Genomic DNA, 22,858 nt, shown 5'->3' on the forward strand with positions numbered 1-22,858 from the left:
GTTCACGTGTTGATTCAAGGAAATATAAAAATAGGCAAGTATATTATGCTCAACATAAATTACAGCCGAATGAGAGCAGCTTGTTTTTCTTATTGCTGTTTGTGCAGTATCGCAATAAGGGCTGATCCGAATGGATTTGAGAAAACAAATGGTCACGTGTTTTTATGGCTGAATTTTATAACCTTTGGCCAAAGCCCGTAAAATGAACAGAAACGTAATTCAGTCATGCAGCATGCATGAAAGGCTTAACTCAAAAAATGCTGCGTTTTACGACAAAATCTTCCTCGTCGGTGAGAGCGTTACGCACGATTCGGAATTGAATATAAGACGATTACTGCATATGCGACAAAAGCAAAACTACGCGACGTGACTTTACACCCCTGTACGGAGTACCGATCGTTTTCTATTTATAACAGCGAGCGAATAGCATTTGCAGTGGCAAAACGCATGATAAATAATACGTTATATGCATATATAGAAACGTGCTAAGTGGCTGGGAAGCCCGGCCAAGTCCTCTGCAGCTTCCACCTCGAGTGCGCACTGCTTTTTGCCCTGCTCTCTTGTACTCACATCCTCACATGCATATGTAGCTTCCCCAGCCAACGGCAAATACGCCTTCATTAGCGCTATCGTGAGTGCATAATTAGTGAATTACCGCTCCGCCGAGTGAAAAATTGTAGTGCTTATATTTGCAATCAGGTCGAGCTCCAAGCACCAGCTCTACATTGTTTCGCCACTCAATCCAAGTATTTCGTGTGTGTTTGCACAATGCACATTTTTTCCTTTGTCTCTCGCATCGTTATGACAAAGACCTGCTGCAAAGCTGGAATATCGAATTCTACTGTTAAACCAATTGATCCAGATAGCTGTAATGAGCTTGTTTGCTGGATGCAGCACTTCAAAGCAACTAATAGAGTAACCCCGGTTGAAACATCTCCATGAATTGAAAAAACCGAAGGTTGAGCGTATCTTCGAAGATGGTTTTGTTCAAAAAATGTAAGTATTGTATTTTCGACAAGAGTTCATAGCAATTGAGAATATTTCTTAGTTCGAAACTTTCCCTAGCCCTAGAAGCAGTCAGCAATTGACAGATATTTTTTCTGGAGTAATATCACTTTTGAAAAAATAATCACAGGCCAAACTCGATTATTGAACATCAACAACATTGTTGGCCTTCAAACTCATTGTCAGCGACTGTTAAAAAATTAATATGTAAAAAATTGACATGTTTAAATTTCTCTATAAACATTTTAATACATAAAGAACAATTGTAAGAAAAATATAATCTTTTTTTTATAAATTTACTATCTCAAAAAACAAAAAATTAAGACCAATTACCGCGTGATTTGAGTTGTTCATCAGGCTCTAACAATAAGTTGATTTTGGGATAGTTTTTGAAAGTTTTAAAAAGGTTGTTATCATGACAAATATAGTCTCTTTTCCTGATCATCAAATCAAGAGGGATTGTAACATTTCTGACATCTAGAATCATCGGAATTTCTCATTTAATCTTCCTGTCATCTCCGAAGAATCGTGTTTCTGACTTTCTCGGCATTTTTTCCTTTTAGGATTTTGTTTGTATTTTTATGCGAAAAAATAATAGGAAGAGACACGAAAAATCTTATTCCTCGGAATGAGATCCTTTTCCAAATAAATACAGTTCTTTTGTTTTTTTGGCCTTTAATGGCAAGCGTTGAATTGAAGTCTGCTGCTGTGATGTGGAAATCTCATCTCTCAGAATTGCGTCGTAGCAAGAGAGTGGCTAATTCGGAGGAAAGTCAGCAGCAAAGTGCACAGATTCCCTGCGGCAGCCCTGGGGGCTCATTATCGGTTGCCTGCTGCGTGTCGATTGGGTGCAATTAAGGCGAGTCTCTGTTTGCAACACACACGTATGCCGCCGTCACCGCGCCCCAGGCCGTGGTGCCAACTTTGTTGCGAGAGAGAGAGAGAGAAAAAATGAAATCAGAGGCGAACAGCTGCAATTAGTAGCAAGTATACTGCCCACAGATTGATGAGCTTGCTGTTCCGAAGGGCAACCTCAGGCCAAATGCACTGCACCAATTCGATTTCTGCGACGGCGGGAATGAGATTAAACTGAATCGAGAAGGGATGAGTTGCTGGGAGAAAGTAGGGCAAAGTGCAGCTTCGGAAAATTAAATTCAATCCTATGTTTGAGGATAATAATTTTAAAATGTCCGTTTTTGCTTTTCATTTGCAATTAAATTATATTTTTATCAACTATCATAAAATAAAAATTCCCTTAAAATTGTGCCTGATGAAAATCTTAATTTCTATCATATCAAAATAACAAGAGGTTTCCTCACAAGCTATACTGAACACATTTTGCTGATTATGGGAAAAATTATTGAGATAAATAGTAAAAATTTAGTTTTTTTCCTGGCTAGATTAATTAGTGGACAAATTTCTTAATAAAGGTGGGTCGATAAATGACAACAATAGAAAATAATCTGAATTATCGACTTCCATTTTGCAGTTTATCAATTTATCGCAAATTCAATGATTTTTTCGCTTGATTCCAATGCCTATCCAGCGGTATGTGAATTACGTGGCAAATTTCCGTTCTGGTGAAATAAATAATGATTTTTAATGAGGAGCATTAATGCAATGATTAGCATGCAAACTTCGTTGCCAGTTTTCTCAGAAATTTAAACGGCAACCTGGGACGCACAATTTTCCGAGAACGTTTACAAAACCATTTTAGAGAGTTTTGCAGTATAAATGAATACTTTAATCCAAAATTGAATAATTATAATCTATTGCCGATTTGCTGAAGCCAACAATGGACAATATATTTTATTGATGTCTTGCCTAATCCTTTGATAAACGACATGTAAACAATCCCTTGAATACGGTTGATGCATGATTGTTTTTGTCAATGGAATATATACATATTATATTAAAAACACTCGAAATGGAATTACGCCGAAACAAATTTTCCCAGCAATTGAGGCGCGAATTGCAATTTATACCCGGTTGCGTCCACATGCTCCCAACTGTGATAGTAATCGACGATTTGAAAATTTCCCTTTCAAATCAAATCACTGATAGCTTGCGTGCCGATTCAACGTAATGGAGCATCATCGATTTGGCGCAAAAACGCATTCCAGCATGGCTCTCGTTCAGTTTTTCCCATCGAAGTAAATACATTTTCACGATATGCGTCGTAAAAACGTGCATCGCCTTTAATTGGCACTCAGTTCGCGCAAATCATGCGAGCAACAGCGCCGGAACGAGTGACATTGAGAGTTATACTTCCCGCGTGCATCCCCGTCCAGCCGGTTGCATAACCAACGAGAATTAATGGCCATGCGAGCATGCATGCATATTCATGACTCATACTTACGGTGCAGTAAATGAGGAACGCGCCCAACGCAATTACTCGCAACAGCACCGGACTTGCGGCCCGCACAACCTGCAACACAAACAAAAGCGAAATTTCAATCTCAGCGAAATGGGTGAATTGATGTCATGTTTCGGGAAAGGGTTCATTTTTTGACACAAAAAATTATATTAGAAAGTTTTAACCATTTTCTAGGATGATTTTCTGACTAATAAATTAATAGTTTCATGGATTACTACTTTTAAACTTTTGCCATATTTAAATTCAGATATCTTTCAGTCAAAATTTAGATGGGTGTCTTCTGCTTGATAAAATGAATAAAACGAACGAATATAAAACTTTGTTAGGTAGGTTCAAGGGTAATTTAGACGGTTTTTTGTTTTAAGCTCAAAAGAAGGTATTAGACGATTCAAACCTTAAGATTGCATAATTATGTTCTCATTCGATCAATAAATATGAGCCTGGTTTTAATTATATTCAACATGAAAACAACCTCGAGTGGTCGCACTTTTCAAATAATAAATATGATGTTCACATGAAGCACAGAAAAAATTGTCAATCTTCTACAATTTCCAAAGCTATTCCGAATTAAATCAATTTCACGCGCCAATTAATGATCAAAAAGCACGATATATTTTACAATTGGTTATTAACTTTTTATTTATCTCCCCAAAATCAAAGAATTAGTTTGTCAGTCTTTCTGAGCTGCAGTCTTAATTAGTAATGAAGCATAATATATAAAAAAAAACTGAATTCGAGCCACATAAGTGCAAAGATTTACGTTGATTACAAATTTTAACGAGGAAGAAAAGTTTTAGAGTGCTTCATTTAATGAAAAAAGGAAATTTCAGCTCCTTAAGATGGATGTAAAATAATTCTTTGTCATTTTTCTCTAAATTTGACAGCCCAAGTTTTCCAATTATGAGCTGCCTTCCTTCGATTTTCACGTTCCTTTGAATCACCAATTAAAATAACACAAAGGTTACACTTGTGATGGTTCTAAAATTGATCAACTCTTCAGCGACTCCAGCGTCAAAGGCCCGTATAGAAAGGGAAAAGAAGACGCTAAACAACAATTGAAGCTGCGCCGAGCGAGATAATTAATGGCGACAAAATGAGCCAGGCGTGCGTTTTAATTAAGCAGCAGAAGCAGCAGTCAGGGTGGTGTGGGGTGCCGCTTCGAATTTTGATTGGGGGTGCAAGTGACGCTTCGAATTGGCAACAAGAGATGAACCGGCCAAAGGGACAAATACGCAGCCCGCCTCGCCTGGCCTGCCTGCCTCCACGCTCGTCGTTTTGATCGATTACACCCGAGAAAAGGGTTGAGAACGGCACTATTAAAGAGCTTGCGAAACAAAAGCGGCGAACCCGTCCTCCTTGTACTTATTACAGGCCTGCTGGCAGCCTTCGAGTGCACATCACACATACACAGCATTTTCTCCCGCCGCCGCCGCCATCACCGCGCAAGAGAGACTCTCTCATGGGTAGACTTATTAGCACATTGCTGCAAAAATTGACCCTATTTTTTAATTTTTGGAGAGTAAAAAATAGTTTCAGATTAATTAGAGGCTATTACATAACAAAATTGGTGCACAAAAATAGGCTTAATTGTGTCTACGAAAAAATTAAGTTTGAAAAAAAACAAGAACAGAGAGGAAGAGAGGAGCCATTTTCTGTTCCATGTAATTTTTTCCCTGAGTCATTCTTTTAAATCACCAGGCAGCTGCTTCTAAAGTCTCAATTACAAGTAAGAGCAAAACATATACTATTCATCATTGGTTCTATTTGAGGATACAGTTCAATCAGTCTTGTATCACACCTGGTGCGTTTGTTAGGTGTCAATATTTGACATCAAAATATTGTGCATTCAATAAATTTGATTAATCAATTACATCCACACGTATAACACTCATTAATTAAATATCTGTTTAGAAAGTGTTGAGTCAATGGAGACAGCATTGAAAGTAAAAGAAAAAAATCATGACTGTTCTAATGAGTAGTGTAATAAAACTGCAAATAAAAAATCTAATTATGATTAAGATATCATGCCTCAAAGTTTTCAAACATTATCGCATTTTTCTACATTTTTATTAAACTACATTAAGATCAATTTAAAACCTCAGATCATTTTCCATGACCTATTTTTGTTGCCTCTTTAAAATTCACCATAGGTAGCCAAAGAAGCTGTCTATTTTATCTCGGCCCTTTCATAGGGAGACCTGATCTTATTTTAGCTCCTCTGCTAAGACGTGTTGTCCTTATTTTTTCTCTTTGCGGCAATTTAAATGCAATCTTCAAGAAAGCCTCCGCTCGTGATTCCAAGCCCTAGAGCGAGTTTGCCCATTTCAGGCTTTGCACAAACAGGTTTTTGCTATCAGCAGAGGAAACTAAAATCGGCAAGTCTAGAAAAATAGCCTAAGCCACTCATTCAGTGTTCGCATAGCGTTAAAACCGTCGTTTCGAGTTAAGTGTTTGACAAAAAAAAGAAGCGGAAAGACGACGGCTAATTTGGAATAAATGGAAGGCATACTCGGCGGCCGTTAAGCAACATCGAGCGAGCGAAACGGCGCTGACTGGCGCTATAAAGTTGCACCGCCCTCGTCTAATGATGTTGCAGCTTTAAGTAAGGGAGCCTGTTGGGTGGCACTTGGCGAAAGACATTACGTATACTTCCAGCAGCTCTTGATATTAAGTAAGTATGTACGCACATAGAAATATGTATGTGTTTATGTACGTCCACGTGTGCAGCCGTTTTATTGCACGCTAGACTGGCGCGGCGGCATTGTGTCGAGAAGAAGGAGATCGCATCTCATCGGCACCTTAACAGCCTTTCCCGAATTCGCACCCGCTGCGGTAGCGCCGCTCCGGCGCTGAATTATGCAGCAGATGAGCCGCTTGGTTATAAATTTCTGAATAAAATATTATTATAACGAAAATGCGCTTTTCCCCTGGAGAAAACGCGCCCGGCGACGGCTATTTTAAGCGATTCTGCGCCGCACATCAATACATATTTCAACAGTCAAGAGTATTGGATGCATAAATTAGCTCTGTAAATTTCTTTTTTTCAAATTTTGCTCCACTTGCCTCTTGTATTCAGCTGAAATTAATGAGCTAATTTGGAGCATTGTTGTTTTTCTTTTTAATATATATATGAGATGTTCATATTTTTAGAGATTTCTCAGATTTCTTTTGCCAATATTGACAATCTAATTTTAGTTCCTTGTTGGCTCATGCCTATATTTGACACTTTGCAAATATATATTTTTTATCGTGGATTATCGAACAAAAATTATTTTTTAAATGACAATTAGCTATCAAAGTAACGAAAAAATATGTTTTTCAATTGCAAAATATTGAATCTACCAGTGAATATAAAATGCGATTAACTCGAACAAATTAGAAAGTAAAATAAAATACTGGTTTTTGGCCCAATCTTCAGTCCTCTTGAATGCTGAAAGTTACCTTAAAATGTAAAAATTATTTTAAAACTTACTTGGATCGTTCATGGTAATCAAAATTGTCTTCTTTTAGGAAGAATAAGAAAAACAGCTAATCGCGCTGCATTTTTTTTAACTGAGTCAGTTTTCCTATTATAAAATATAAACCTCATTTTTTTATATGAAAAAACATAAAGGTCCAAAATAGAGTTAAATTCTCAGCCTTCCGCACTGTGCCGCGCCAACCGGCTAATTTTGGGTCACGTGGTTAGCCGCCGGCTGCCGTAAGTTCGGCAAAACTATATATATATATATATATAAGCCAATTGTAAAGTACCGGGGAAATTAAATATCCTCCGGCCCTTGGGGCCATTAAGCACTATCAAACTTCACTATTAAAATCTTGTCAGCCGCACCAGGCTAAAATTCGGCTGCAGCCGGTTCAGCCAGCCGCCGCATGAAACAGCAGCACAGCTGAGACCTCTTGTCCAAAATAATTGCAAATTAAGAAACATAAAAGCTGTTTACAATCAAGGGATTATAAAATTAATTTTAAAAAACGTCGGTTTTGGTTAATAAATTCCTCATGAAAGTGAAACATTTTGCTAAAATAGTTACTGATAAAAACGCTCCTAACATTATTGAATTTATTTTAAGTCACTAAATGTCTTAATTATTGAAGTATAGTTATCATCGTTACTTCATTTCTTTTTATGTACAGTTTCGGCGTCACAGTGGCGCTGGCTTTTTTTCATGAAAAACATAGACGGGCTCGAAAACAGCCATAAACTGAATTAATTACAAACGGTGCACCAAAGAACCATCTAAATCATCTAATGACCTCCCTAAAGCCTATTATTTTGCTCCAAAAAACCATCTAACAATCACATCTGATGACAAGGAAAGCTGACAACGGTAAATTTGGGAAAACACGGTAATTTAAATTTACGCCGTGTGAATACGAAAATATCACAAACTTTGCAGCACTCAACTGATTGACTCGCAGAGTGGAGGCCTTTGATCACACGCGCGAGTGACAGATTGCAGCATCGGCGGGTGCATTAGCTCTACTAATGACGTATCACCGTAACGATTGCAAATCATCCGGTACGTGTGTTGGTATAATGACTTTAGTTTGCCAGAGAAATTAGAGTCCGAATTATTCTCGCGAGACGAGTTGCAATCAGCCCCAATGTTACTTGCCGGTATATACTTCCTGCTCTCATCATTGCGTCGTAATTAAGGTCGCGAGCGAGCTAGCGAGAGGAAGTTGGGGACCATAGTGCTGCTGCAAGTTGCTCAACAGTTGATAGGCTGCGTTAACCCGCTTTAAACAAGGTCTCTGGTTACGTTCAATTAATTCAGCTGCCGTCCAATTATTTCGCCATCAGCACTCATTGTTTGCCCCGGGGCTAAGAAGCTTCGCCGTCCGATCGCGAATAATGAGTTTGCCGGGGAAAAAACGCCGGCTCGGCTGCTTTTCGCTGCGTGCGGCGAAAGAACCGGCGGGCTTCAATAATGATTTCGGCGTTGAACGTGAGCAGCGGTCTCTTTTCAAAAACTTTTGTGTCGCCCGTCCGCTCGCCCGGTGAAACTCCGTGCTGCTCATGGCTTTGCATGCGGCAGGAAAATAGTGAAATGACAAAGCAGCTTCACGACTTGCGCTGCGTTCACAATTATTCTGGGAAAAGTGAGGAATATCACAGGAGCGACAATGCGTTTTAAATCTGAATGGAAATAAACAGCAGCTCGCACTTGACGCTTCGACGCTGCTGCTCTGTCTGGTGAGCAAAATTTTTCCAACACAATACATTGCCTTTTGGAGATCAAAATGACGGCTTTTAACAGAACGCGAGTTTTTTTTTGGAACTGGAAAAATACCATTCAGATGCCAGCAGACTTTTCAAAATGTGAGTTGTTTTTCTGGTAAACTTGTTTTCTGGTGAAAATTACTGCTGTAAAGTTATTCCATGGTGCCTTTCTAGGCTATTCGTACATAAATGATAGCTCAAGATATTTCTGGATGAAGAGAGTGCGGCTAAATCGTGACGTCATCAGTGTCATGGTAGGACACGTCCTGATTGTTGTTCCTTCCCGATAGTTTAAAAAGCATTGACAACAAAAGAAAAAACCAACAAGCAGCCTAGCAAGAACTTTAAAAATTAACGCATCCCTATCTTTGCCACCCTGAGTAGTGATGACATTATAATTATTTTCCTTGCCCTTGCCGCTTTTCACATAAATTACATTTTTGCCATGAATTTTTACATATTTACATAATAGGTTCTTTAAGAGTTAAATAAATTACAAAATGTTTCTTAGAAATCTAAGAGATAGAAACCCTAAATTGTTTAAAAATTTGCAGCAAAGTTTATGAAGACTTTGCAAACGGCAAACACTGGATATCAAAATTTATTTCGTTGCACGTTATACCTAATTAGAAAAATTAAATTTTTCTGAAATGAATCAGCCATGACAAATAATGGTCTTCAAGAATATTGGCATTTTAGCATTGAAAAACTGGCGTATTTTGCACGCGGCAAATTTGGAAAACCTCTACTCTGACTGCTGGTGCTGTATTTATTTACAACGTTTCGGCCTTCGCCAAGAAAAATAAACACTGCTTTTCATCTATTCTCTCTGGCGGCGGACACGCCCAACGATTGCGAGAGCAGGAATTATGAAGAGCCGCGCTCTTGTTTCGTTCTGCCTCTCGCTCATTATCGTGCTGCGGCCAGCAAAGGAACATCTCGCGCTGAATGACGTCCAGCACGCGATATATATTTTGCCACTAGCCGAGATTCGAATAAAGAATGAGAGCAGGGGAAAGAAAGCGAGCGCCGATCCGAATTTCAATAAAATGCTCGCCGCACCGTGTATGTGAGTGTCGTGCATGTTATAAAAGGTTTTTCGGGCGAAACAAAAAGCCGACTGCGGCAAGTGCGCCGATGGGAGGTAATTTATTGGAATGGAAATGTTCACGGAACGTTCGGAATAGTTGTTTTTATGGCCGAATGTCCTAAAATGCTAGATTTAGTGGAGCAGGAATCAGATTATCGAATGTGAAAAACGACACGCGTGTTCAGTTTTTTGTTGATATCATACCGGTAAATGTTCTGCGCCTATCTCAAAATTGGAAAAATGATCACTCTCATATTCAAAGTAGTCCGGCATTTGATGAAAAAAATTCTCGGCGTATTTTTGATACGCATTTCTGATAGCGGCGAAGATATTATCATAAATTCGTCCAGATCCACTCTCCCTTATCTGCTGAAAGCCGTGAATATTCAATGCGTCTTTCAGAGACAATAACGGAAGAGTATACTTTAAGGACGTCAACTGGAAAAATAAGCAGACAGACGAATCTGGCAGTGAAAGGAAAAAATTGGTTGTTGAGCTGACTGAGGAAAGGATCGATTGATCAGATCCTAAACTCTAACCAAAAGTCTTCAAAACATTGCAATGTGTCGATGTTATGAACGAACTTAAAGTCAATCGCCTTATATACACTATGTTCCTCATCTATACGGACCATCTTTGAACCAATTTAAATTTATCTGCTTTTACCAATTTTTTTTTTTCAAAGTATTGTGTATAAAGCCTCCTGGCTCATAAATTTTTATAATTTAAAATATTTGAAATCAATTTTTTCGTATTTTGTAGGTAATTTTGCGGCGTTAAACAATTGCACTATTATTTTCAAGACTGATTGGACTTAAATCCTTGTGATAGATCCAAATATATTGCCCCAAATTGTAAACTACCAAGCAAGACTGCGGAGCCAGTTTTCAATTGAGTTACAACAAAGTTGCAGGTAGTGAAACAAAATAAAAAAAACTGGCTTTAATAATAACTGGATTTGCAGGTTTTCGATTTTTGCATCACTATTTTTGGTGTGGACTCGAGACTTTTCTAAATAAAATAGTCAACGTAAAAGGTCGCATTTCACTTCTTAAATTTTCATTCCAAAAAATTGTAGGACTTAAATTTGTGTCGAGTTTTTATTTCGAATTCAATTAAGCTAGCTTTCAATTAAGCAAAACATTTGATATAACTTCAGGTCATATTATTTTTCTGCGACCTCTCTTTTCGCTGCTTCAAAGCGTTTCATTCGTTTGGTACGGTGAATGGTACGTTGCTTGCTACAAAAGCAAAAAGAATTTCAATTAATTAATCATGAGGAACGAGATGTCGTTCCAAAGTGCCAAGCACACGGTGAGAAATGTCTTTGCCGGAGGCGGGGGACGTAATAAAAAGTGGCGGAATGTTAACGTAAACTAAACACCCCTTTGCGGCGCGGCGGCGAAAGAAATTCGTTTAGCTGTTTTTGGCGTGTGTGTGTGACGCGAGCAAATTTCGTTGTTTGTCACAGAAAGGAGAGCAGAAAAGCTCCGTATGTTTTCCTACTCGCGTTTTCCACTTTGAAGCTCGAGATCGGCTTGGAGGAGCAAAGGACCTTTGATGTCATCGCGACATTGTCACTTGTTGTGTGTGTATACCTATGCACCACAATGAAATTATGATCAAAGATGCCTTCCCATTAGCTGACAAGTTGAGAGCAAGTAATCGCCGTTCATGGAATTTTCCAACTGCTCAAAATGATCAAGGTGCATAATTTACATTTCACTGTTTGCATTGTTGGTAATAATAGCAGCACTGGATTTAATATCTCAACTAAGAATCTCAAAGGGAAAATCTGCAGTAATGTAAAAAAAGTACTCATTTCCTCATTCCAGTTTTAATATCACTTACAACGTTGTCAAAGGATGAAATTTTATTTTTCTTCATTGCAAATGATGATGAGATAGCTCCTTCATTTTTCATGTCAAATATTTGAGAACACGCAGAGCTTTAGTTTGTTTTGCCATTGTTTAAATGGATCGAAGGTTTGCTTTATTCTGTAGATTTAACTTTTTATTAGAAAAGAGATGTTGCAACAAAAATAGAAGATAAACACACGGAAAAAAGCCATTTTATCTTTCTGTTTCACTAATATTTCGTCCACTGAGTTCTTTAATAGCTCTGGAATTTCATTTTTGACAGTTGACAATCGATTTCTGTCCTACATGCTGGCTGCTATGCCTGACCTGTCTTGTTGCTAGGCTCGTTCAATTGCGCTGGCTGTTGCTGTTGTCTCGATCTAGCTGTGAGCTGATAGGCCAGTACTACCTCAAAAACCTACTCAGAGAACCGCTCCCTTCTGTGATTGGTCGCCGATATTATTGTGGCCTTTTTTCTAGGTCCAGACCAAAAACCGCTTATTTAAATAACGGTTTTTATGTTGCCACAGATTTTTGGCAAGTCATATAGAATTTTCGGCCATGTAATTTGATTGCCTTGGCTATTTTGACTCTAGGAATCATATATTAACACATAAAGTGGACTACTTTCACTTGATTAGAAGATACAGCAAAAATATTTACTATTCTCTTACAGGATTAAGTTTAATCAGTCTTGCACCCAATTTGTGACAAAATTTTACAATCAACATACTAAATCATTCAATAAAAGCTGCAAAACCAGCGGTTTGCAACCAAGGACACCTTCAAACGCAACCTTGATGAATAACAGGATACAAAATTTATCCCTACCTTGACGTGACCGTATCTGCACGTGAACCAAACGACGACGGGCAAGCAGAGAACGGGCACCAAAGAGAGTCCAAGCACAGCGCTACGCATCGCCCAGTTGAGCGCCAATACGCAGGGGCTGGCGTCGATGCAAGCGTCACATCCGTCGGCGCACCTCAGACACTCGAAGGTGCTGGCCTGCGTGTACCTGCTCTCCTCACCCTGAAAAGAAAAATCGTTTTGGTTGGTTAAAATTACATTTGGGGAAAAACATCTGATTTCATACCAATAAAAATCAATGTTATTTCTTATCAAACAAACGCACCAAAATCCCATTCAATGAAAATGCTACATTTTTTCCGGCAGCGAAACAACCATTATCGTTAATTACACAGTAAATTTACTTTAATTCGATGTGCTTTGATAAAATTGCAAAGTATTTTCTTGACTTCAGTAGGCCAAATTTTTAATATGCACAACATCAAAGGAACACATCTGCGCTCATGGCTTAAGACTGAGTGATCCTAATTATAATATTTCCTAACGCCAAACCTTCTGAGCTCTTTGAAAGATGATTTTCAAAGACATGTTGCTCGAGATTTCTGAGAAGCTTAAAAATGACGCATTTATGAATGTTTACAAAGAACGAGATCAAAAGGAAGTATCAGAGAATTAGACGCTTTTAGGGCTCATTTTCGCTGAAATTTGTCGAAATTCTGTAAAAAGACAACTAACTGCTCCTTCCACTCGGCAGCATGTCTTGTCATGTTAGATTGCGAGTGTGAAAACTGAGTCGGATGCAAATGCCGAGTTTTTGTGCTGCCCGCAGAAAGTTTTGCAGGCTGAGAGAAAAGAGCAGCTCTTGGCGGATGAGTGACAATAGGAGCTCGTCGCTATCGCAAAAGAGCGCGCTTCCAGCTTGATGAAGCCGGCGAGCGAGTTTTTCTACTTGATGGCCACGGAGAAAGGAGCTTTTTCGACGTCGTGCATACCACTTTTCAATCTAATTCGCTGAGAACGCATATTACTCTGGCGGCAGGTGCGCAAGAAATCCCTCGTTTTAGTGTCGCAATGCGCGCGAGTGAATGAATTTTTCTTCACTTGAACCACCACTCTGCGAAAGTGGAAGTTATTCTGGCATTCTATTCACGTTGCATTAGCTCCACGTAATTCAATTTTGTATCTCCAATTTCGTTTCAACACAATTCCGTGAGTCACGGAATACGTTCTCTGCCTCTGGCAAAAAAAAACCCCAAAAGCAATAATGTCTCGATATTCTGCGCATCAATTCAAATGGAATTCGAATCCCAAGAACGACTTGAACAAATTCTAAATGTGTCTTTTTCCTCCTATTGAGCTTGCTTCTCAGATCGTATGTCATCACTATCTTGTTTGCTTTTTCTAGGTAACCGTTTGCAGCTCAATCCACGAGTATTTTACTTATATGAAATTGAAAAAAATCGTCAATGATGCAGCTTAGTTTTTGTCACATTTTCATTGCAAGGTTCTTGTTTCAAAGAAATAAATGTCTAAATTTTTGCAAAACATGAAAATCAAATTTTAAGTGCCGAAAATATTAATACAGGCCACAAAATATTTTTTTGGTGAAAAATCTCAATTAGAATGCTAACCTTTTGAGCAGAAAGTACCTGATTTCAGCAATAATAGAATTATTTGGTTGGGCTTTTAACCTTTTTAGACTGCAATTAGACCATTTTACACATTTTGCCACTTTTTAGATTGTTTAAAACTGCAGGGTTGACCCCATTTTAAGGTTTGACGATTGAGAGATAGTCGATTGTGTAAGTTTAACAGCCCTAGTAATGAGATTGCAGCTTTTTGTTACATCATTTGCTCCTTTGAGATATTTAAATTAAGCTGAAAAAATATTCTTAACCTTTTCAATTTTCAAGATATTTCCTCAATCAAAAATGAATGAGCACTGAAGGATAAAAAGTTAAAGATCATATCCACGACCGGTTATAAAGAAAAAATATATATTGGAAAATATTTTGACGTCATGGTTTGACGCGATTTTGATATAAAAGATATAAAATGTCATCTGCAGTGCGAAATTGAGTTTCAGGTAGATGAAACTCGGCAGGGGGTGCAATCGTGATGACGTCACGTTGCCTAGCTATTCATGTACACGCAAATCATTTATAGCGTCTGGTTGAAGGTTTTAGGGAGGAAGAGCGTTCACGCAAATTTCTACCTTTTCCTCGCACTATTGCTCGGCAATCTGAATAAAATCCTTCGAGTGCCAGGGAGCTCCATTGAGAAATCGCGAGCGAGAGAACGAGGACACTAGCTCTGTGCGAGCAGTTGAGTCGCTCTGATCCCGCAGGGCATTATGTAAACTCTCTTCGCTCGCGTCCCAGTTTATCAGTGGGTCTTTATCTGCAACCGGTGCTCGGGGTATCGTAAAGTAAGTGAAAGCCATAAATTCTTCGTGCCTCTTTGCGCGGCGGCAACCTTTTGCGCCTCCTGACTGATTTACACAGCCTAATTCATTTAATAGACAACTATGCGTCCGGTCTCATAGGGATGCTGCCTATTTTGAAAACGGGGAACGAGGGGTCAACAGTTACGGATAAGAAGAACAGTAAAATCTACAAGCTTTGCGAAGATCTATAGTTAAATTTTGTCAAAAGGGATGGGTACATTAAGAGGATTGATTTTTTTCTGTGCGTTCAATTAGCTTTTAGGCACCAAATGAACACGAATAACACAACTTAAAGATTTTTTAGCAACGCCAAAGACGTTCTTTGAAAGCGTATAGCAAATACACAGTTGAAAACTATGCTTCCAGCTGTTTTATTTATATTACTATTGCCAAAATCGACTAAATCGGCCGACACCCAATTAAGGCAATCATGGTAATTTTCTGAAAAAATTAAAATGTATTGATGATGTAAAAAAGAAAGGGAATTCGTCCTGGTCGCGGAGAAATTGCTTAAAACAAACACTGTTTCAAATGTTTCAAGAAAATTTGTTCAGTGATATTATCTGAAATCTAAATTCGATCACAAATATTATATTTTAGAAGCTTATTTAATACCTTGTTCAAGAATTGCAATTCCCTGGCATTATTAGCAAGAAAATATCTAGGAAAAAATGGATAGAATGAAACTAAAACCAAGTCAATTGGCTCCTAAGTTCCATCTAAACAGCCGCCTAAAATTCTAAACCCTAATTCAGATCACTTGCTGTTCAGAAATACAGAATTACTTCCACGACTGCAATTTAGATGACAATTTAAGTTCGCTTGGCACCCAGGATTTGTGCTCGGAATAGTTCCAGGTGTTCATAGGCTTGCTACGTCGCTAAATAATTCGTGAATTCCTCGCATTTCGGATCCTCGCAGAAGCAGCAGCAGCAGCTGCATGTCTTATTAACATTCAATTTGCATTCAAGCCGTTTTGCTGCTAATTGTAAGCCGAACGATAATAGAATAACAAATCTGAGTGAGGCGAGATTAGAGCAGAGCGCGCTCAATTAGAGCAGCCGCCGCCACCGCGCGCGCTCTGACTAATCAAGCGGCCGGCTTTTGTTTGTGTACTGCTGCACTCTGCGCAAATAATACTAGTCTCTGTCAAATTGCGATCGACAATTGTTAATCCAACCTTTGTGTGTGCCAGCTGTCAGTCTGATTGAAAGATAATTTGTCCCTTCCATCAGATGAATAGTCGCTTTCGGCGTGAATTTCTAGTACCACCCCATCAATATGCTGATTGTAGTAGTGCACGCTCGACTTCTCGTATAATTAATGGGACATTTTCCTCCACCACTCATTACCAGCTTTATTGGCTACCGCGGGCCTTGCCTTTGAAACTCTATAAATTGCAAACCGCCTTTGGGAATTTTGCCACTCATTGTCAGTTTACGATTCAAAAACCATTGGAAACCCTTGAAAATGGCATTGCGTATAACGAAAACGTCGTTTGAGCTTATAAAATTATATATAAACGCAAGCTCTGTAAAAGTTTTGTCACCATCAGGGCGAGTAAATTCAATTTAATTTCATGAAAATTTAGACTCGACAATTACTTTTCTTAATTTTTAATGCATAATATATGTTATTTAAAATTATTTGAGCAACAAATTACAACATTTTTTGGTCTAAAAATCAACCATGCATTGAAACATGCTTTATACACATACAAAACTTTTGAATGAATATTTTATCAAACGCAATTTTATGCGCGCAACACTAAGCCTACAATAGTTTCTGTATCAATTTTTACAAATCTTTGCTGCTTCTCTTAAACTAATTCTTTTTGTTGAACATTTCAAAACAAAAAAACTTTTGACCTTCAATAATTTCGAAGCCAATTTATACTTTTTACTGTTTTGGCTTTCAAAGATAACTTGTATTAAGGTTCAAGAGGCATAAAATTGCATGATTTTTGCTTATTTCACGGACCTGTTGCGATAGGTAACTCAGAAAAAATCTATACATCGTTTCTAAAATATTCTGTTCATCACTGATCATAGACCACAACGCACCATGCTTTCCTTCACTGCTATTACCAATTGTTTTGGTTTAAAAAAGGAAAACCGACATATTAAAAAACATTTAGATGCAAACTAATTAATTATAATCATTCCCGATATCCTATATATCCTTTCAGTTTTGTCTAAGCGGCCGGAATTTTGTGATTGCTAATTTTTATTTTCGCCTTCCTTTCCTTCATAAAAGCTTTTCCCACTCTGGTCTCTGTTTCCCAAAATTAATTAGCAAGCGGCCTTTTGACGAGCCTTGATTATCGACTTTAGGGCTTCTTCCTCCAGAATTTTTCCACTGGAGTCCCAATCTTGAAACTATTAGTTTCGAGCAGAGAATTGCAAACACTCCCCGTCTGAAGCAGCTGTTTATCGAGTGCAAACAGTCAAAAGTAAGTTTGCGAAAGGGGGTGTTTGTTGGCTGCATTAGCCTGGCAAAACAAAGCACTTTGAATAAAGTTATTAATTCCAGACCCCTTTGATCCGGCGTCTTCGGTCGCCGTGCTTTAATGGAAATAGTTGCGAAACTTGGTAATTTATGACTTGCGCGCACACTATAATGTTTCTTGGCTGGCTGCTGCAGCTTTTGGGCAATAATCAAAACAGTGTGCTGCGCAGCTGAAAACCGATGGCGGAACGTATGCGGTGAATTGGGTGCCGAAATAAGAGAGAGAGAGAGAGAGAGAGAGAGAGTGCGATTTCCCACCGGCTGGTTGCGCATTGCTCGCGTGACATCTGTTTACTTCCCACATCAAGCCTTCTCTTGGGGACACTACTGAACTTCAGAACTCAAACCGGTGGAATCGCATATCGTCGTGGGAAAAACAGAACTCTTGTTGAGCATTCTATTCTATGTAGGTTTTTTATCGTGTGTTTCAGAAATTTGAATTTTGGCATTGTTTTTTAATGAAAAGTTACGAACATTACAAAAGTTTTACGACTGCCAGAGTTATTCTGCAAACACAAACTTATCTCATTCTGCTGTTATATATTTTTTTCTAGTTTGTTGCGCAAAAACCGTGATTGGCGTCAATGGGTGGGTCTGATCGTAAATAAGTGCTTTTAAAGCAAATACCGATAATTTATCGAATTTTCAACGTATTTTGATTTATTTACATTCAAACAGTTAGGTTAAGAGCCCACACGTATGACAGATCTTAAAAAATTCTACCTTCCCAATTTGCTGGATCAAACAGGAGAAAATTTAATACCCAAACATTTGGCACAAATGGGAGGCACTCTTAAACTCCAATCTAGTGAAAGGAATTTACGTGAGCAGCGACGGAATTAGCTCTCCCCCAAAAGTAAGTTAATTAGATGGCGTGAAAGATTTGCATTTTGCTGCGTGCCGTCAGCATCAGGGAAAAGTGTCTTGGCGCTCGTGCCTAGATTGATTAATAATAATCGAGCGTCATTCATTGTCGTCCGCCCTGCTGCGCGTCTAACCAGCAGCAAGCCAGGGGATTTCGCGGCAGCCTCCCCCTGCTCCTGAACAGGTAGAAAGGCCCATTTCTCAACTCACGTCTTTATCAAAGAGACTGAGAGGAGGAAATTGAATTTTCTTCCTTCTTGTATCCAATTCGCGAGGGAAGCAGTTTCACTTTACCCGGCTCACTCACATCAGGCACATGGCGTTTAATTAACGCTGCTGAACGAATTGAATTTTAGCCATTCGGTGTACGCGGCCCCGCTCAACGGTGTTTCCGCGAGTCAAACGATTTAGTAGGAGGAAAAACTACTATATTCACTCTTTTACTGCTAATTGAGAGCATTTTGGAGTGGACGTGGACTAGGAAAGTGTGTTTGATTGTGTTAGAATATGATTCCTTCCAGGTTCTTATTTGAATTTCAATTTAGAGAGTAATAAACATACGTGCCGTTGTTATTTGAAAGAGCCAATAAGTTTCCTTATGGATATTTAAAATAGTCCTTCCTTCTGTGAGAGTAGTAAATATCTCTGAAAAGTCCTTTTTGTTCTTGTTTCGATTTGTTGGTTGTTATTAAAGATTTTCCCAGGACGTAGTGTTGTTCAATTTTGATTTGTGAATACGTACCATCATATATTTCTCGTACTCTTCCTCGATGACGGTGCCGTTAAAGTATCTGTTTTGCGAAAGCACGTCAGGGTAATAGAATCCGCGCCGGCACACGCACTTGTAGCTTCCACGGCGAAATCCGAGCCCGGGCACGGGCACGCACTGCAAAACAAAGTTGACGGTGATGTTAAAAAATAGCTTTAAAATAAGACTGCTGAGCATTTGATTCAATTCCTTTTAAATTGAATTCATAGTAGTGTATATTATATTGTAGGAATTCTTCTAGTAGCTGCAGCCTTTCTTTTGGAGACTTTAAAGTATATTCTTATAACCGTTTTTGGAACATCATATGTATATTGTAAAGCTTTTGGTATCATAGCAAGAACCAAAAACTGACAGATAGTGCTTTTTTTAAGAACTCCAAAATGCTAAAAAAAGAAACAAATAGTGAGCCACTTCTTCAAAGAGCAGACAACAACAAAAATGGAAAGCTTGGAATTTTCTCTTTAATTTCGAAGAGCATTTCCTGTCCAGAAATTTTAAACATAAATAGTTCATAATTATAAAAAAAACGAGTTAACTTTTATTACAACAGGCATTCTTTGAAGCTGGAAAGGCCGTCTTGGAACCCACATAGCCGTACAATAAAGCTCTTGGTTCTGCACTAACTTAAATGAGTTGCTAACTCACTCAACCAGATGCAAATTTCAGCATGAAATTCAGTCCCGGATAGTTCGTAGACGAGAATAGAACCGATTCCAATTCGATTATGTCCCTCGACCGACAAAAGGACTCTCAATCCCCGTGATTTATAGAGGAACTAATTGAATCTGGTCCTGCATAAAGAGATTAATTGACGTAATCCAAATTGGATCTGCATCCCATACTCATTTGGTCTGGTCGCGTGCGGTCCCAGGGACACTTTCAAAGCGTGCAATTAAGTGAGGTGCTATTGCGCGAGTTCACCCCTCCACTAATCGCGTAAATCGCTGCTTGTTTATTTAAAAAAGGCAAGATAATGTGCCGGGTGAGGTCGGATTATTTCTGTCAAGTGGCGGTCCAACCTCGGCATGTTTGAAAGCGGATTATTTCACTTTGCCGGCGCCCATTTAAAAAAAAATCATCACGGGAATTTTTTTTAATTACCTCTGTCGTTTCAATTTTGCACTTGTCCGTGGCGGCGAAAATGTTGAGTTCGGACGACTCCATCGGCAAAGGGCACTGGTCGATGTCCACTCGTCGCAGATCGATATCTATTCCGCTCGTGCCTCTGCAACAGAAATAAAAAAGAAATGAGTGTTTTTGCACCGAGGGAATGACAAGATGAGTGACGAAATCATATACATCTTGTGAAAATAACCAGGTCCAATAGAGGTCAATGGGGGCAAAGGTTTGTGTTGTGTGCCTATTGAGTTGATTTTATTTCCCTTTAAAAACATATTTCTTTTCTGCCATCTTAATTCAGCTAATTAGTATAGCCTTCTAATATAAACATCAAACTTGACTTTCTTGAAGAAAAATATCAAAATAGGCCTCTTTACGTAAATGTATCCAATCAAAATATTTCATTTTCGCTCTCGCTTCTTTGAGGATGATCTTCGGACTAAATTTTCTCTTTGGCAAAGAAAATTATGATAAATTTATTCAAAGTAAACTTAAATTGTACAAAATTGATCCTGAATTTTATGACAACCTTGCAATGGTTGACCAGAAATAGAAAATGGCTTTTTCAAATAGACTTTAGACAAAATAGCCTTTTCAATAAGATGCAATCTTACATGATAAATTATTTGTTCGCAATTTTTCTGACGAGCAAGAGTTAATAAAATTTATTTGCAGTGATAAATCCTTGAATATTTCATTCAATTTTCTGAAACTAAAAATTAAAACTGCTGAATTGAGAAAATTTGTTTGCGTTCAAACAATTAGAATAAGTGCTTTTGCGTAGAAATTAATTCACATAAAAGATTCTTCTCTCAGTTGGCACAAAACCCTGCGGTGTGTTTGCGGAGCAGACACTCCAAAGAACTTAATTAATATTAAGGGAGCCTTCATAATTCACGCAGTCAATTTTTTATGGGTTGGGAATGTTTTTGATCCACTCCTTTTATTTAAAGATATAATAAACCAAAAACGTTTTCCATAATACTAATTATAAATTTTTGAGAGCAATAAAAAGTGGATTTTGGCACAGTAGCCGTCGCAAGTTGGCACCACCGTTAATTTAAAAATTTAGGGCGAATTCAGATTTAATCCGGACTGCTACTACTATGCATTATTGGCGAGAAAGGTTTGGTTTGACGACGTGTTGAACACCAAAATCAGTTCAGCCTGAAAACTATTTTCCGAGAAAACATTGTTTTCATTGTCGTTTCTACCACGATTGGCTGGCTAAAAACCTACTATGGTTTCACGTTTCACGCACGTCAAAGGGAAATAATTTTCGCCACAACTAATTAGCAGCAGGATTGAATCAGAAATCGTACTAAAAATTGTAAAACAACGGTAAAGCAATCTGTTGGTGACCCTGGACATAAAGGACATTCTCAATTGGCGAAATAAATCATTATAACGTTATGACTATAGTGAAACTCACTCATATTTTACAGTGGAATAAAAAAATACCGTTTCATGACTTTCAAAGGGTACGTATACATTCAGACAGAACAGGAGATGTACTTTTTAAAACAATGTAAATTTGGATTGTATTATATTATATATTATCCCTTGGAAAATAGCTCTGCTACATCATAATATTCCATGTAAATTGGTTGACCTACATTCTTAATATTTTTATATCCCTATTAACTCTTACTGACACAGAGAGAGGGCAATTTCTATGCCGCACATATAGTCGAAGTACAGCCGACGCCCAAGAGACCCAACTGCCCACTGCAATTATCATTTCCCCTGAATCGTTCACAAGCTGCTCTGTATAATCACGATTTTCGCCCGTTTTGAGGGAAGGCGTGTGCGCGAGTGCGCTTCCTTTTCAGCTTCGTTGAATATACCTTCGGCGCGTATTCCATTGTGAGAGCTGGAACAAACGCACATTGCGCGCTTGTTTTTACAAGCCCATCGCAATTTGCACAGCGTGCGAGTTTCTGGCCGGCGAAGGGTGCGCCTCCCGACAACTTAAACCCTCTTTGAGATATATTGTACACACGCCGCAATCAGGAACACTTTTTGCACCTCGTGAAATTGTGAATTACTGCTGCGTGTTCCTTTTTAAATCCATGGAATTATTATTAATGGAGGTAGAAATTTATAGACTGCGCAACTCGAGAGCACAGAGGAAAGAAAACACTCTATTTTAACGAAACTAAATAAAATTCCTTTTAACAAATGAACATTTTCTGAACCAATTACCTTCATTTCATTGCGAGTCTCCGCAAATTTCAAACGTAAACAGACGCAAAACCAACTGAAATAACAGAACGGAAATTTTCTCTCTCCTTGCATATTTATTTTGTATCTTTTTAAGAACTCAGCTGCCCTTGTCTGGCAAAACGCAGGCTCAAAGTTCAGCATATACATTAATTTGCAGAGTCGGCTACTCTCTGCCTTGCAAGATAGGAAGAAATCTTACCCGCAGAGTAAGCGGCGACGCAACAAGTTTTCATGTTCAGATTAGAAATGTAAGCCCGCATTTGCCTGTTCTCCCCAGCGTCGTCTGTCCTGCCGCTCCCTCAAACTAATCCTCGGCGCTGTCTCTCATTGCTGGCGGCAATAAGGATTCCTGTCCTCCCAAGACCCACGGTGGAGATGTGTGCTCGGGTTTGTCGTACAAAGCTTTTGCGGCGACGATAAAAAGGAGAGTATGCAGAGTTTAACTTAGTTAGCCGTATGGAATTTTACAATTTTGACAAAGAGATTAATAGAAAAGACCAATTAAGACAGAAGATGCTCCCGAGATTTTCATAATTTTTCAGTTGAAGTTAAATAATG

General features: G+C 38.6%; 1 protein-coding gene across 1 annotated transcript in view; it reads right to left on the reverse strand.

Annotated features, from left to right (window-relative positions):
* Window positions 1-22,858, reverse strand: part of LOC135943245 (uncharacterized) — a 110,721-nt gene that overhangs the window by 40,583 nt on the left and 47,280 nt on the right. Inside the window, exons 4-7 of the mRNA XM_065489699.1 lie at window positions 20,057-20,180; window positions 18,929-19,072; window positions 12,390-12,590; window positions 3,365-3,433 (exon numbers count right to left, since the gene is read on the reverse strand). Coding sequence (XP_065345771.1) covers window positions 3,365-3,433; window positions 12,390-12,590; window positions 18,929-19,072; window positions 20,057-20,180 — 538 coding nt within the window. The remainder of the gene's footprint in view (window positions 1-3,364; window positions 3,434-12,389; window positions 12,591-18,928; window positions 19,073-20,056; window positions 20,181-22,858) is intronic.

The sequence above is a fragment of the Cloeon dipterum genome, chromosome 4 (assembly GCF_949628265.1).
Source record: "Cloeon dipterum chromosome 4, ieCloDipt1.1, whole genome shotgun sequence".
Lineage (NCBI taxonomy): Eukaryota > Metazoa > Arthropoda > Insecta > Ephemeroptera > Baetidae > Cloeon > Cloeon dipterum.